Raw genomic sequence first — 16787 nt, 5'->3', positions numbered from 1 at the left:
CCCCGCTTAAAAATTCATTCAATTTATTTTAATTTAATAAAGTTCTATCTTGTCTCATTTTATTTTATTTATTTTAATTTTATTTTTATGAGTTTGCCGGGGATTGCCCGTATCGCTTTAAATGTATGAAAACATTTATTTCAAGCAATTTTTATAATTTATTTAATAATTTGGGAAAAATTTAAACAACGTGACATCAGGACGGACAAGGTGACAGCTGTTTCGATTATACCTTGTAAATCTCTTCAAAGCCTTTTCGCCCGGGAGTGGGAGTCGAACCCGCACTCCTACGATAGTTGAAATGGTTATAAACGCATTCAGCTACTTCATGCCTTAGTTGTTGTAAAGTTTTGCTTTACTGATACTTTTTGTATCAGTAATAAAAAGGGCGCATTTGCTCATATTTCCCACAATATCGTTGGCTCTTTAATTCCAACATAACAGCAGTGTTTACATATATTGCATTTGCATGCACGAAAATTGTGTATACGCTGAGAAGTTTTAATATATGTGAAAGTGGTGCGTTTGCCCTGTGTTGCTGTGTGATTTCGCTCAAATCAACTCTACCACGCACATTGTTCTTACAATACACTACATTGTAGTGACAGCACTTACGCTGTCATTATATTCTACTTCATTCAGCATGCCAATACCGCATACTACATGCTCGGTTACTCCATACAGTACATATACCAATGTTACATACAACGCCTGTATTTATATCTCTAATCTAACAGAATACCCCTTACAAAAGCTACTCTTTAGCTTACGCATTCGCTTACACCTTACGCTGACATTCAGAATTCCCTCATACCATGAGAAAATGTGCTTACACATCAAACACTTCAAACAATTTTTTAACAAGTATAAATATTTTGTTGTTGTTTTTAAAACCTTTGAAATACTCATAGATTCTTTTCGATGTCTTATTTGTTTTTAATTAAATATATATTTATTTATTTTTTTTTTTTATAAACATTGTACATTTGCTCACTTTTAATTTTGGTACTTTTTTAAAAAATAAATTATAATTATCATATTTACAAATAACTCGTTACTATTATTTATTATTTTGTAAACAATATTAGGTGTCGACAAACAGTTCTCTTCTTCGCACGTTTCGTATAGTAATACCCATAAAGAAAGAAGCGAACAAAGCCAGCATCTGTAGAGGGTATAAATAAAATAAAAATGTATCTTAATAGATGCTAATGATGGTCTCTTCTACATCTTAGTACTCACTTCAAAACCAAATAATGTCAGCTTGATGATCAAGCCAGTGCTTTTACTTTTGCGTGCCATTTCTTGTAGGGGCTGCAAGCAACCAACGGTATAAAGATCATTTTGAGCACCAGAAAAGTTGCGATAACAGTTTTTTGGTATACGCTTGTCTAACTTTAAATAATCACGAGTACCTGATTTCCCACAGCATTCATACTTAAAAAAAATATTCGAAAAAATAATAAGTAAGTACATAAATAAGGGAAACTTTTTTATCTTTAAATTCTTTCAAATTTGTAAATCTACTAACTTGTTGCTCAATTTTGGCTATTTCTGCAGCATTTAAGGTGACATTACTCCACAATTTATCCAAGTGATTCGTAGTATTTTTTACGTAATTTGTTACGCCAGCTACAGTTATTAAATAGGTTTGCAATGTAAGTAATAAAATTATGCATGTTATGTACTGCAAAAAAATGAAAAAAGATATTTATCAAATATCAAGGTTAAAGTAGAAAAGTATAAATTAGAACAGTACGTTCTATCTAGTCCGCCGTGTGGCGCCTGTCTACACCATTTTCAGATTAAAATGGTTAACCTTCAATTAAAAATCAGATAATTGAGTTTAAAATGGGAAAATTTCAATTCCAAATCAGACTTTTCAACTTAAAAAGAGAAAGCTTCATTTAAAAACGAGAATTCTCAATTTTAAAATTGGATTGTTCACTTGAAAATGAGAAAATTTCGAGTCAAAATAAAAAAAACTTAATTAACAAGTAAGGAAGGTTAAGTTCGGGTGTAACCGAACATTACATACTCAGTTGAGAGCTATGGTGACAAAAAAAAAAATAAATAAATGTAAGGCGCGATAACCTCCGAAGAGATCTAAGGCCGAGCTTCTCTTCCAATTTGCGTCGTGCTCCTCTTGAATTTTCACTGAGATGAGTTTTCACTGAGAGCTTTTCATGGCAGAAATACAATCGGAGCGCTTGCCAGACACTGCCGAGGGGCGACCCCGCTTAGAAAAAATTTCTTCTAATTGAAAAATCTTATTTCTAAAATTTTGATGTTGCTTTGCCCGGGAGTTGAACCCAGGGTATACGGTGTGATAGGCGGAGCACGCTACCATCACACCACGGTGGCCGCCAGCTATGGTGACAACATAAGGGAAAATAACAATGTAGGAAAATGAACCGAGGGAAACCCTGGAATGTGTATCAAATGAAAGGCATTAAAGAGTATTTTATGAGGGAGTGGGCCATAGTTCTATAGGTGGACGCCATTAGGGATATAGCCATGAAGGTGGATCAGGGTTGACTCTAGAATGCGTTTGTACGATATGGGTATCAAATGAAAGGTGTTAATGAGTATTTTAAAAGGGAGTAATCCTTAGTTCCATAGGTGGACGCCGTTTCGAGATATCGCCACAAAGGTGGACCAGGGGTGACCATAGAATTTGTTTGTACATTATGGGTATCAAAAGAAAGGTGTTAATGAGTATTTTAAAAGGGAGTAATCCTTAGTTCCATAGGTGGACGCCGTTTCGAGATATCGCCATAAAGGTGGACCAGGAGTGACCCCAGAATTTGTTTGTACAATACGGGCATCAAACGAAAGGTGTTAATGAGTATTTTAAAAGGGAGTGGGCCTTAGTTCTATAGGTGGATGCCGTTTCGAAATATCGCCATAAAGGTGGACGAGGGGTGACTCTAGAATGTGTTTGTACGATATGGGTATCAAACGAAAGGTGTTAATGAGTATTTTAAAAGGGAGTAATCCTTGGTTCCATAGGTGGACGCCGTTTCGAGATATCGCCATAAAGGTGGCCCAGGGGTGACTCTAGAATGTGTTTGTACGATATGGTTATCAAACGAAAGGTGTTAATGAGTATTTTAAAAGGGAGTAATCCTTAGTTCCATAGGTGCACGCGGTTTCCAGATAACGCCATAAAGGTGGACCAGGGGTGACCCTAGAATTTGTTTGTACAATATGGGTATCAAAAGAAAGGTGTTAAAGAGTATTTTAAAAGGGAGTAATCCTTAGTTCCATAGGTGGACGCCGTTTCGAGATATCGCCATAAAGGTGGAGCAGGGGTGACCCTAGAATTTGTTTGTACAATATGGGTATCAAAAGAAAGGTGTTAATGAGTATTTTAAAAGGGAGTAATCCTTAGTTCCATAGGTGGACGCCGTTTCGAGATATCGCCATAAAGGTGGGCCAGGGGTGACCCTAGAATTTGTTTGTACAATATGGTTATCAAAAGAAAGGTGTTAATGAGTATTTTAAAAGGGAGTAATCCTTAGTTCCATAGGTGGACGCCGTTTCGAGATATCGCCATAAAGGTGGACCAGGAGTGACCCTAGAATTTGTTTGTACAATATGGGCATCAAACGAAAGGTGTTAATGAGTATTTTAAAAGGGAGTAATCCTTAGTTCCATAGGTGGACGCCGTTTCGAGATATCGCCATAAAGGTGGGCCAGGGGTGACCCTAGAATTTGTTTGTACAATATGGGTATCAAAAGAAAGGTGTTAATGAGTATTTTAAAAGGGAGTAATCCTTAGCTCCATAGGTGGACGCCGTTTCGAGATATCGCCATAAAGGTGGGCCAGGGGTGACCCTAGAATTTGTTTGTACAATATGGGTATCAAAAGAAAGGTGTTAAAGAGTATTTTAAAAGGGAGTAATCCTTAGTTCCATAGGTGGACGCCGTTTCGAGATATCGCCATAAAGGTGGACCAGGGGTGACCCTAGAATTTGTTTGTACAATATGGGTATCAAAAGAAAGGTGTTAATGAGTATTTTAAATGGGAGTAATCCTTAGTTCCATAGGTGGACGCCGTTTCGAGATATCGCCATAAAGGTGGACCAGGAGTGACCCTAGAATTTGTTTGTACAATATGGGCATCAAACGAAAGGTGTTAATGAGTATTTTCAAAGGAGTGGGCCTTAGTTCTGTAGGTGGACGCCATTTCGAAATATCGCCATAAAGGTGGACCAGGGGTGACTCCAGAATGTGTTTGAACGATATGGGTATCAAACTAAAGGTATTAATGAGGGTTTTAAAAGGGAGTGGTGGTCGCATTTTCGAGATATCGCCATAACGGTGGACCAGGGGTGACCCTAGAATTTGTTTGTACAATATAGGTATCAAAAGAAAGGTGTTAATGAGTATTTTAAAAGGGAGTAATCCTTAGTTCCATATGTGGACGCCGTTTCGAGATATCGCCATAAAGGTGGGCCAGGGGTGACTCTAGAATTCGTTTGTGCAATATGGATATCAAACGAAAGGAGTTAATAAGTATTTTAAAAGGGAGTGGGCCTTAGTTCTATAGGTGGACGCCTTTTCTAGATATCGCCATAAAGGTGGACCAGGGGTGACTCTACAATGAGTTTGTACGATATGGGTATCAAATTAAAGGTATTAATGAGAGTTTTAAAAGGGAGTGGTGGTAGTTGTATATGTGAAGGCGTTTTCCAGATATCGACCAAAATGTGGACCAGGGTGACCCAGAACATCATCTGTTGGATACCGCTACTTTATTTATATATGTAATACCTGCCAAGATTTTAAGGGTTTTATATTTCGTCCTGCAGAACTTTTTCATTTTCTTCTACTTAATATAGTAGGTGTCACAACCATTTTATAAAGTTTTTCTAAAGTTATATTTCGCGTCAATAAAACCATCCAATTACCATGTTGCGATATCGAAAAAGTGGGCGTGGTCATAGTCGGATTTCGTTCATTTTTCATACCAAAATAAAGTGAGTTCAGATAAGTACGTGAACTGAGTTTAGTAAAGATATATCGATTTTTGCTCAAGTTATCGTGTTAACGGCCATGCGGAAGGACAGACGGACGACTGTGTATAAAAACTGGGCGTGACATCAACCGATTTCGCCCATTTTCACAGAAAACAGTTAACGCCATAAAATCTATGCCCCTACCAAATTTCAAAAGGATTGGTTAATTTTTGTTCGACTTATGGCGTTAAAAGTATCCTAGACAAATTAAATGAAAAAGGGCGGAGCCACGCCCATTTTTAAATTTTCTTTTATTTTTGTATTTTGTTGCACCATATCATTACTGGAGTTGAATCTTGACATAATTTACTTATATACTGTAAAGATATTAAATTTTTTGTTAAAATTTTACTTTAACAAATTTTTTTTTTTTTAAAGTGGGCGTGGTCCTTCTCCGATTTTGCTAATTTTTATTAAGCGTACATATAGTAATAAGAGTAACGTTCCTGCCAAATTTCATCATGATATCTGCAACGACTGCCAAATTACAGCTTGCAAAATTTTTAAATTACCTTCTTTTAAAAGTGGACGGTGCCACGCCCATGGTCCAAAATTTTACTAATTTTCTATTTTGCGTCATAAGTTCAACTCATCTACCAAGTTTCGTCGCTTTATCTGTCTTTTGTAATGAATTATCGCACTTTTTCGGTTTTTCGAAATTTTCGATATCGAAAAAGTGGGCGTGGTTATAGTCCGATATCGTCCATTTTAAATAGCGATCTGAGATGAGTGCTCAGGAACCTACATACCAAATTTCATCAAGATACCTCAAAATTTACTCAAGTTATCGTGTTAACGGACGGACGGACGGACATGGCTCAATCAAATTTTTTTTCGATCCTGATTATTTTGATATATGGAAGTCTATATCTATCTCGATTCCTTTATATATGTACAACCAACCGTTATCCAATCAAACTTAATATACTCTGTGAGCTCTGCTCAACTGAGTATAATAAGAAAGTTTAGTTTTAAAATGAGAATATAATATCGTACGTGCTTAAGTTTTAAATGAAAACAACTATGCACAACAGCACCTCTTTAATGGAAAAGACATCAAGTAGGCAACGAAAAATCAGAGTCACCTATGCGAAATATGACAGGAAAGAAAATAATAATATTATTAATCGAGTAAAACAGAGCAGAAGTAATAATGCAGTTCTAGGACAATTGTGCTATTTGCGTTGAAAAAATTGATAGAAGAGCGATTTCGCGTATTCTACCATGTAAGCACCTATTTCACGAACACTGCATACGTTTTCCATTGAACAGGGATGACAAAATGTGCCCAATTTGTCGCCAAGAAATAGATGGTATGGTCAAATGCAGACAAGCTAAAATCTTTGTATACCTATATGTATTTCTATACGTATAATTTTTCAGATACCGAAGAATGATCGAGAAAAGTTTATAAGAAAAAATCAAAGGAAGACCGAAACAGAGTTATGGTTGGGGCTGGATAAAGTCTGGACGCACCGAACATGAAACAAGGGGCGGCTGCAAACCCAAACTTCTTTCTCGGGAACAAGTCGATGTCATGGTTTCGTGGTTAGAGCAGAACTGCAGTATTACCCTTACTGCAATTCAGATGCGAGTTTGTGCTGAGTTCAACGTGTCTCAATAACCATGAACAGCAACATTAATATAAAAAAAGTTATAATATGCGACAATGCTCTATATCACTCTATACTAGAGAACGCTGTAGGTAGCCATTCAGGGGGACGATCGCAGGTGTTACGCCTTGGCCCTTAATCGCACATGATGAACCCTATTGAAACCATATGGGCTAAGATAAAAACATATTCATATATGTGAGGAGTCACATGACCATTCCCATTGCAGTACTTGGAAATTTTGGTAAACGGAGCTAAAGTAATCATAACTGGCGGTGATTGTGCACGAGCGTTTCAACACTCATCCTCTTTCCATACAAATGCTGTAGCTTTACATAGAAAATATGCCTGTAGGCAATTAGTTATAATCAAATTGTTATAACATTTTTTATACCCTTCATGAACATGAAATGGTATATTAACTTTGGTCCGATGTTTGTAACGTGAGAAATATAGAAGATATACTCACCATTAAGTATACCAATTTGATCAGGGCAACGAATTGAGTTGATATAGCCATGTCGGTCTGTCCGTCTGTCTATCTGTTTGAACGCAAACTTCTCCCTCAAATTTTGAGATATCCCAATGAAATTTGGCACAAGAATGTATTTTTGTTTTATATTAGACATTTGTCGGACCCGGTAGGATCGGACCACTATAACATATATCTCCCATACAACCGATCGTTCAGATAAGACGATTTTGGTCATTACTGCCGCAATTTAGGAAGTATAAACGTGAAACTCGGTGATATATATTCTAATATATCATATAAGATATCCTGAAAAAATCACTTTGATGGGAGCTATATATAGTTATATCCCATACAACCGATCGTTCAGATAGAAAGATTTTTGGCCACTTCTCCCTTAATTTAGAAAGTATAAACGTGAAACTTGGTGATATATATTTAAATATATCATAGAAGTTTTTCTGAAAAAATCACTTTGATCGGAGCTATATACAGTATATATCCCATAAAACCGATCTTTCAGATAGAAAGATTTTTGGCAATTTCTCCCTCAATTTCCAATATAAAAACGTTAAACTTGGTGATATTTATTCTAATATATCATAGAAGATTTCATGAAAAAATCATTTCGATCGGAGCTATATGTAATATATATCCCGATCGTTCAGATAGAAAGATTTTTGGCCATTTCTCCCTTAGTTTCCAATAAAAAAACGTGAAACTTGGTGATATATATTCTAATATGTCATAGAAGATTTCTTGTTAAAATCATTGCCATCGGAGCTATATATAATATAGATCCCATACAACCGATCGTTCAGATAAGGGGGTTTTTTGCCATTTTCTTATATTTATCTTAATATCGTTTAGGTATGTACATCTGTTCACTATATATTTCCTATCTTATACAGCGCATTATTTGGAGATTACGAATGGGATAAGATTATTGTTCAGCACCATTCATGAAAGGTATGAAGTCGCGTCCTTACTTGTTTTTTCTCATTTTCAAATGGTGGATTGTCGTTTTCAAATAAAAATTTCTGTTTTTGAAAATATATTCTCTTATTTTTAAATGAAATATTCTCGTTTTCATGTGGCTTGTTTTATTTTCAAATAAAGGTTTTCTATTTTGAAATGAAACATTCCCAAATGAAATTGTCTCATTTTAAACTGAAGTTTTCATATTTTAAATTGACTATTCTGATTTTCAAATGAAATTTTCTCACATTAAACTGAAGCTTTCTCGTTTTAATTTGTCTGTCCTGATTTTGAAATGAAGTTTTCTTATTTCAAGTTGAAGTTTTCCCATTTTAACATGAAAATGGTGTACTTTTCTATGGACTGTAGTGGCATATTCATAAACCATTTCTTGTTCGTCGAATCTCAGTAACTAAGTCCGTCGAATGTGATGCCTACCGAAACCTACCAACGCGGAACACATTTCCTTAAACAGATATTACAAACTGGCAATAAAAAATCTAGAATTTCTCTGAAGGATCCATGCTATCGAAAATCTAGACAAGGTTATTCTTAAATAGAACTTCATTTTCGAGTCTGGAAACTGTATATACGAATATAGTCGATAGATTAAGGCAGTACTTAAAACCTTCAGGCTTACAGTTTCTTTACTTTTTCTACAAAAAACTATATTTACAAATAATTTCCAGTAGCGCGTAGATACTTAGGTAGGGTTGAATTGGAATAATTTCATTTAATGTAAGTGGCGTCGTTGGAAACCACAATTCATTTTACCAGGAACTTCTAATCCTATATAGTAGAAAGTGGAGCTATATAATGACTAGCTTTTGCGAGTATTGCGACGCAAAATGTCGAAAACTGACATTTTGGCTGCAGTCTTGGACATCGAAAAAGGCAGCGCTCTCTCTGAATATCCTGATGGCTACTCTAGAAACAAATTTACTGGGATTCTTTGTAGTCAAAATATCAGTTTCATACTAATTATAGTAGATATGAGTTCTCTTCACATGCCCTAGAGGATAAATCGCTCCAGATTTTTTTACCAAGCATTCGAGGTATTTAGGCAGCCAGCCTGTAGAAGGTATTAAGCAATATAGTCTGCAGTTCGCCACAAAACCATTGCAGATTTGATTACTACTTTTGAAGGTTTGGACTTATCTATGACTGTGAGCGCTATATCTTGGTCATGTTAAATGTTATTAAGAACATTATCATCCTCGAAGCTTAGACATTGACATTAGCAACCTTTGCGTTACTAAACTTCTCGCTCGACAATGGGTTCAAAGCCTTTTCCACCACCTGGTACTGTCTGTTATAATCCTAGCTTATTGTTGTTGTTGTGTTAGCAGTGCTTTGCCTCATTCATTGGCGCAACCACTCAAAAAATGTCACCAAAGTCTTCTAACGGGAGTCCAAGGAAACTAGCAGTTTAAACTTGTTATTGCTATTGTTATTGGATAGGTGAGCGTTCAGTTAATTAAGCTGGCACCACATCTTATCAGGAGTCGAGGTCTTTCTAGCGAATTGTTGACTGAAAGCACTCAGCGGGACTGTTCTGTTTTTACTAAAGTTCATATATCCATGATCATTGGAGTGCTAACAGAGCGAAACTCTGTAGAATCCCAGCAGGGGTTGGAGAGTGAGGCGTAAAAGTCCCGACTGAGACTTTTTCAAGTCTCCAGAGGAAATATCCAGGATCCGTAACTTTATCGTGCATTATCAGCATTAGATAATGTAATAACACAGGGGACCATTGAAGTGTCCAACTGAGATGTCTCTTAACAGGGCATAGTTCACCAACCTAACCTAAATAACCCTAACGCCAGCTATGGAATTGTTGAAGTCAAGGATATGCTGCGCAGAATTAGTTTTACGAAATGCTTAACTTTCTCGAATATTTAAAAGAGGAAAAGCCCTCTATCTTAATTAGTAGTACCGCAATGCGCTCTTTACTATGTTGAAGCTCATCCATCATAAATTTAAAATAACTTATTTTTACAAACTATGACAACGAGACTTACCGTCCAAGTTAGACTAAAGGATGCACCACATAATCCAAAACAACCGAGGAATGAGGTGAGCACAACAAATGAGCCCACAAATATTTGTATAACTATCGAAATGTGTTGCATAGTACCAGGCGTTGATGTATTTAGTTCATAAACAGAGAGGGCGACCAAACCAGTACCAAGTAACTGTAAAAAATACCAAAAATCGTATTTGCAACACAAATTTAGCAACAAACTTAACAAATGTTACTCATACGCACCGGTAGCACTGTGTTTATTATTGCCAAAATGGCTTTTAATATAGAAAGTTTTAATGCCATTTTTGAAAATAACTTAAATTGGTTATTTGCTTTGTAGTTGCAGTTAGCTTCCTCCAAACACTTTTCATTGATTTCAATTTGCTGATTACGTTATCTTATGCCAAGCTTACTCTAATCGGTATATATGTAGATGTGTATGTACACGCTTTTGTACGTCACAGCGCTCGGCTCATCTACGCGCATGTTCAGTTATTTAATAACAAAACAGTTTATCAATTTGTTATAACTTCAGTGAATATATTAAGTTCTCCATCTCTTACATTGCTTCAATATAGAAAATTAAATTGTGCTTCTTCTACAATTCAAGTTGCAACTATTTTTCCAAAACATTTCCTAAATACAGAAAAAGTTGCGTCCTTGAAAAGCACTTCCTTAACAAACTGCTCTTGACATGCAACTAAATCGTCGAATTACGTTAACACCTCTTACAACTCAACTCCATCATCATCTACATCCCCCAATATGCTTTACCTAAGGGTACTCAGCGGCTACTAACAGCTACGCATTATTACGGCATATACGATGTGTGCAAGTATGTGTTTTCTAAGCAACACACACCCACACATGGGCAGCTGCGCCTTATTTTGCAGCCCTTATTTTCAGTTTGTTTTCAATTCATAAATTAAGACTAATGTGCTTCTTCTCTCCTTACTTGCGCTATATGGTTTTTGTATTTATACTCAGCTGAGCAGAGCTCACAGAGTATATTAATTTTGTTCGCGTAACAGTACCCCGTAATGGCATAAACTAATCGAGATAGATATAGACTTCTATATTTCAAAATAATCTGGGCGAAAAAATAAATTCATTTAGCCATGCCCGTCCGTCCGTCTATCCGCAAACACGATAACTTGAGTAAATTTTGAGGTATGTTAATGAAATTGTAAGTTGTATGTAAGTTCCTGGGCACTCATCTCAGATCGCTATTTAAAATGAACGAAATCGGACTATAACCACGTCCACTTTTTCGATATCGAAAATTTCGAAAAAACCAAAAAGTGCGACAATTCATTAACAAAGACGGATAAAGCGATGAAACTTGGCAGGTGGTTGACCTTATGACGCAGATTATAAAATTGGTAAAATTTTGAACAATGGGCGTGGCACCGCCTACTTTTAAAAGAATGTAATTTAAAAGTTTTGCAAGCTGTAATTTGGCAGTCGTTGAAGATATCATGATGAAATTTGGCAGGAACGTTACTCCCATTACTGTATGTGTGCTTAATAAAAAATAGCAAAATCGGATGACGAAACGGCCCACTTAAAAAAAAATTTAAAAGTCAAATTTTAAGAAAAAATTGAATATCTTTACAGTATATAAGTAAATTATGTCAACATTCAACTCCAGTAATGATATGGTGCAACAAACTACAAAAATAAAAGAAAATTTCAAAATGAGCGTCGCTCCGCCCTTTTTCATTTAGTTTGTCTAGAAAACTTCTAATGCCATAAGTCGAACAAAAATTTACCAATCCTTGTGAAATTTGGTAAGGGCATAGCTTCTATGACGATAACTGTTTTTTGTGAAAATAGAATAAATCGGTTGAAGCCACGCCCAGTTTTTATACACAGCCTACCGTTTGTCCTTCCGCCCGGCCGTTAACACGATAACTTGAGCAAAAATCGATATATCTTTACTAAACTCAGTTCATCTGAACTCACTTTGTATTGGTGTAAAAAATGGCCGAGATCCGACTATTACCACGCCCACTTATTCGATATCGAAAGTTACGAAAAATGAAAAAAATTCTATACCAAATACGAAAAAAGGGATGAAACATGGTAATTGGATTGATTTATTGACGCAAAATATAACTTTAGAAAAACTTTTTAAAATGGGTGTGACACCTACCATAATAAGTAGAATAAAATGAAAAAGTTCTGCAGGGTGAAATCAAAATCCCTTGGAATCATGGCAGGAATACTGTTCGTGGTATCACATATATAAATAAATTAGCGGTACCCGACAGATGATGTTCTGGGTCATCCCGGTCCACATTTTGGTCGATATCTCGAAAACGCCTTCATATATACAACTAAGAGCCACTCCCTTTTAAAACCCTCATTAATACCTTTAATTTGATACCCATATCGTACAAGCACATGCCAGGGTTACCCTAGGTTCATTTTCCTACATGGTAATTTTCCCTTATTTGACAAGGATGAAGGAAAATCGTTCCAAAAAACGTCACCCCTGGTCTACAATTTGGTCGATATTTCCCAAACGTATGTGATATGGAATTAAAAACCACTTATAAAACATCTGCGAAACCCTACGAAACCAACGCAGCTAAGCTCTCAGCTGAGTTTGTAATGTTCGGTTACACCCGAACTTGGCCTTCCTTACTTGTTTTGTTTTGGCTTTACCCAAAGATTTATATCGCCAAATTTTATACAAAGATACTTACGCATATTAGGGTGCTTCTGATCGCCCCAATGGGTTAGGGGGCTTGGAATATACCCGCGGCAGGTATGCCTGTCGTAAGAGGCGACTAAAATACAAAATTGGTTCAAGGGGTTGTGTAGCGCAACCCTCTCAAGAGGTTGCCATAGCAATATATAGCTTCTCCAACCCAAATGTCAACCTCATCTACCCGTGGTGAATCCTGTTTCATTAACCGCCGAGGCTCTGGCGACCCCGAACTCCTGATGGATCTAGGGGTTGGGAGGGCGGGATAGCGTATAAGGTTTCATGTGGTCATACCAAATCGTTCCCTAGATGGTCGGGCTAGTACCTTTATGGTGCTTGTTACCGTAACGTACCGGATCTGCATCGGGCAAAGGACCGTCAACATCGATAGCACTCCCCAAGGCCTTCGGAGAGTGTTCTTATCGCTACAACAACAACAACAAGGTGCTTCAGGTGAAATATAGGAATTTTTATATATAAATATTACAGCATCACTCGTTACACTTAACTACATGGTTGACTTAATATAAGTCAAATGGACACCGAGGAAAAACTCAGTGAGTGAACATAAAGCAAACCATTACAATAAATCAGAGAAGTGGTAGAAAAAGAAAAATAGGCAGGAAAAGGGAAGGAGGCGAGAAGGTATTAAATTGGATAATTCCTAGGAAAAGAGAGCATGGATATTAGGGAAAAGGTAAATGTAAGATTTGAAATTGAGAAGAGAAAAAGGAATAAGAATTAAAAAAAAAACTCTTAATATCGAAAACCCAAAGCTCGAAGGTTCAAATTCTATCAAAAGTTTCCACCCTTAAACCAATCGCACTAATTCCACACTAGCACAAAACTATCGAGAGAGCTACTAACACGAACTCTGTCTTCTCGCTAAGTTTTTTAACTAGTTTAGTAGAAGGTGGATCTGGTTTAGGCGCTGCCTTTGATTAATTGATTCAAATCAAAGATTGCATTTAATTTTTACATAGAAAACGTTATATACGTTAATCACGGATTACATTCGATATCCAAGAACAATAAAGGGCTTTCTCAGTGTTTTATTACCTACGGTTTTTTTAGAACTGTTAGGTACTTTTAGGATCAAGATTCAGCACCCGAAAAGCTGAGCCGATGAAGAAGTGAAGTTCAACTAAATGAATCGGCATTAACAAGCCGCTACTAAACCGTTATTTTTCGATAACAAATCAATATTTTTTCGACGACAAATAGATGATTTTTCGATAAGAAGGCTATACTTTTTCGATAACACATCGATATTTTTTTCGCTAATATATCGATATTTTTACGATAAAAAATCTATATTTTCGATGACAAATAGATTGTAATCTCTTCCATAACAAATTAATATATTTTCGACAGCAAATATATATGTTTTCGATAAGGAACCGATATTTTTTCGGTCAAATTTCGATAGCTTATCGATATTTTTACGATAACAAATTGATTGAGTTTTCATTAGCAGCTCGATATTTTTTTGAAAATGTATCGATAATAATCCGTGAAGCCATCGATAACGTTTACTATCGATCTTATATTTATATCTCTTTGATAACAATACTAGGTCGAACGAGATTTGTATTTTTTGGATAGTCGGTTGTTCTTCTTTACTGACCATTTCGTTTATTTTGCCTCCAAAACGGTCGTTCTCTGCGAGCAATCCAAACCAGCAGTACCTGCGTTTAACAGTTATTTAAAAAGTGTTCATTAAATAACTGTTTTAATTGAATATATTGATTTGGAGAGCTGTTCTGTTATGTGCAGTTCAGAATTCAGCACCGCTCTGCATACGACTCATGTTTTCTAAAAAGTAGTAAAAGAGCATACCCGATTCATAACCGACAAAGGACTTTCCATATCCCAGACACTTCTCAAAAACTTCGGGGAGTATTGATATGGTCACTTATTTACTTAATTAGTTGGTGCTTAAAAGCTGAACAGTCGCCAACGCGAGTTCTCTTGAAGAACTTTTTTTCGAACACTACCAGAGCTACCTCATATGTGACCTGTATAGCATGATTTTCGTTTGTCTAGAGAGGATTTCACTTTTTAATTGCCTACCTAGTCCAAAGTAGTATTTATTGGCAAGATTGATTCTTTGCTGGATTTCAAAACTGATGTTGCTCGTGTTAATGCTGGTTCCCAAATAAAAGAAGTCATTTAATATTTCGAGATTATGGCTGCCAACAGTGGCGTGGTAGACAGTAGATACTCCATTTTGCCCTCATTCACCATCAAAACCCATATTCTCGGCTTCTTTTCCCCAGTTTGGAGTAAGCAGAATTTACGGCGCAGGTGGTTAGGCCGATGATATCAATTTCGTCAGCCTACGCCAGTAATTGCTTGCTTTTATAGAATATTGTTCCAAAGCGGTTAGGTTCTGCAGCTAGTATAATTTTCTTCAGCATCAAATTAAAGAAATTGCAAGATCGGGATATAAGCTGTCTGAAATCTCGTTTAGTTTCGAACTACTCGGAGCGGCTCTTCGCAATTCTGACTGAGGTGATGGTGTTGCTCAACGTCATTATTTTGTACAGCCGTATAGAGGCATAAAGGCATCACCTTTTCGTGCTGTTGAAAGCGGCTTTAAGTATAATAACCTAGAAAAATACGCATTTTTGGGCAGCTACTGTTGTGGAATTCAGCTAGGACAAATGCAAAAAATCGCCTTAAAATAAATACCCTTATAATACACATACATACAACAAAAGCTTTCACTTATTTATACATACGAACTTATTAAAGAAATTTTCTTATCTTTCACCCTGTTTAATGATGTCATAGTTGGTGCTCTTAAACATTTGGCTCACGTCATGTTTTCCTCGTTATTAGCGCCTTCACCTTCTGCTGCCAAACAAATTTGACCTTGTAGTAAAAAATGTCATAAGCATTTCATAAATATTGTTCATTAGTTTTCTTGATGGCCAAATGACAGTTCTACGTCTAGTCATATATTTTTAGATTTCTTTAAATTAAATTCTTATTATAATTTTATTTTGTTTGGTTATTCTTTTAATTTTGTATGATATAAATATGTATGTGTGTATTAAATTAAAAATCTATTTGAAACAAGTAAGGAAGGCTAAGTTCGGGTGTAACCGAACATTACATACTCAGTTGAGAGCTATGGAGACAAAATAAGGAAAATCACCATGTAGGAAAATGAACCTAGGGTAACCCTGGAATGGGGTTGTATGACATGTGTATCAAATGGAAGGTATTAAAGAGTATTTTAAGAGAGAGTAGGCCATAGTTCTATGGATGGACGCCATTTAGGGATATCGCCATAAAGGTGGACCAGGGCTGACTCTAGAATGTGTTACGATATGGGTATCAAATGAAAGGTGATAATGATTATTTTAAAAGGGAATGGGCTTTAGTTCTATAGGTGCACGCCTTTTCGAGAAATCGCCATAAAGGTGGACCAGGGGTGACTCTAGAATATGTTTGTACGATATGGGTATCAAATGAAAGCTGTTAATGAGTATTTTGAAAAGCAGTGATCCTTAGTTCCATAGGTGGACGCCGTTTCGAGATATCGCCATAAAGGTGGACCAGGGGTGTCTATAGTTGTACGATAAGGGAATCAAATGAAAGGTGTTACTGAGCATTTTAAGAGGGAGTGGGCATTAGGTCTATAGGTGGACGCCTTTTCGAGATATCGCCATTAGGGTGGGCCAGGGTGACTCTAGAATGTGTTTGTACGATATGGGTATCAAATGAAAGGCGATAATGAGTATTTTAAAAGGGAGTAATCCTTAGTTCTATAGGTGGACGCCTTTTCGAGATATCGCCATAAAGGTGGACCAAGGGTGACTCTAGAATGTTTGTACGATATGGGTATCAAACGGAAGGTGTTACTGGGCATTTTAAGAGGGAGTGAGCATTAGGTCTATAGGTGGACGCCTTTTCGAGATATCGCTATTAGGGTGGGCCAGGGGTGACTCTA

At 36.5% G+C, this 16787-nt stretch overlaps 1 protein-coding gene across 2 annotated transcripts; it reads right to left on the bottom strand.

Moving 5' to 3' along the window:
* Window positions 1–967: 967 nt before the first annotated feature.
* On the bottom strand, window positions 968–10816 carry Tsp42En (Tetraspanin 42En). 2 transcript variants are annotated; one of them, XM_067778168.1, is made up of 5 exons: window positions 10357–10816; window positions 10109–10282; window positions 1532–1687; window positions 1243–1437; window positions 968–1165 (listed from the first exon to the last, which is right to left on the bottom strand). In XM_067778168.1, exons 1-5 carry the CDS (start codon window positions 10414–10416, stop codon window positions 1085–1087), a joined length of 666 nt encoding a protein of 221 aa, XP_067634269.1. In that variant the 5' UTR covers window positions 10417–10816; the 3' UTR covers window positions 968–1084. The 2 variants fall into 2 exon arrangements, with proteins under 2 accessions (XP_067634269.1, XP_067634270.1); XM_067778169.1 differs by having other exon boundaries at window positions 10527–10816.
* Window positions 10817–16787: the final 5971 nt, after the last annotated feature.

The sequence above is a fragment of the Eurosta solidaginis genome, chromosome 3 (genome assembly GCF_040869045.1).
Source record: "Eurosta solidaginis isolate ZX-2024a chromosome 3, ASM4086904v1, whole genome shotgun sequence".
Taxonomy (NCBI): Eukaryota; Metazoa; Arthropoda; class Insecta; order Diptera; family Tephritidae; genus Eurosta; species Eurosta solidaginis.
Note: the sequence above shows the minus strand (reverse complement) of the source record. Positions and strands in the feature narration are given on the sequence as shown.

What these genes read in the sequence shown, in the direction of transcription:
- Tsp42En (XM_067778168.1), bottom strand. Translation starts at nt 10,416, where the DNA reads ATGGCATTAAAACTTTCTATATTAAAAGCCATTTTGGCAATAATAAAC. An exon ending in TAATAAACACAGTGCTACCG is followed by an intron (nt 10,283 to 10,356) that starts GTGCGTATGAGT and finishes TATTTTTTACAG; the next exon opens with TTACTTGGTACTGGTTTGGT. An exon ending in CCTTTAGTCTAACTTGGACG is followed by an intron (nt 1,688 to 10,108) that starts GTAAGTCTCGTT and finishes ATTTTTTTGCAG; the next exon opens with TACATAACATGCATAATTTT.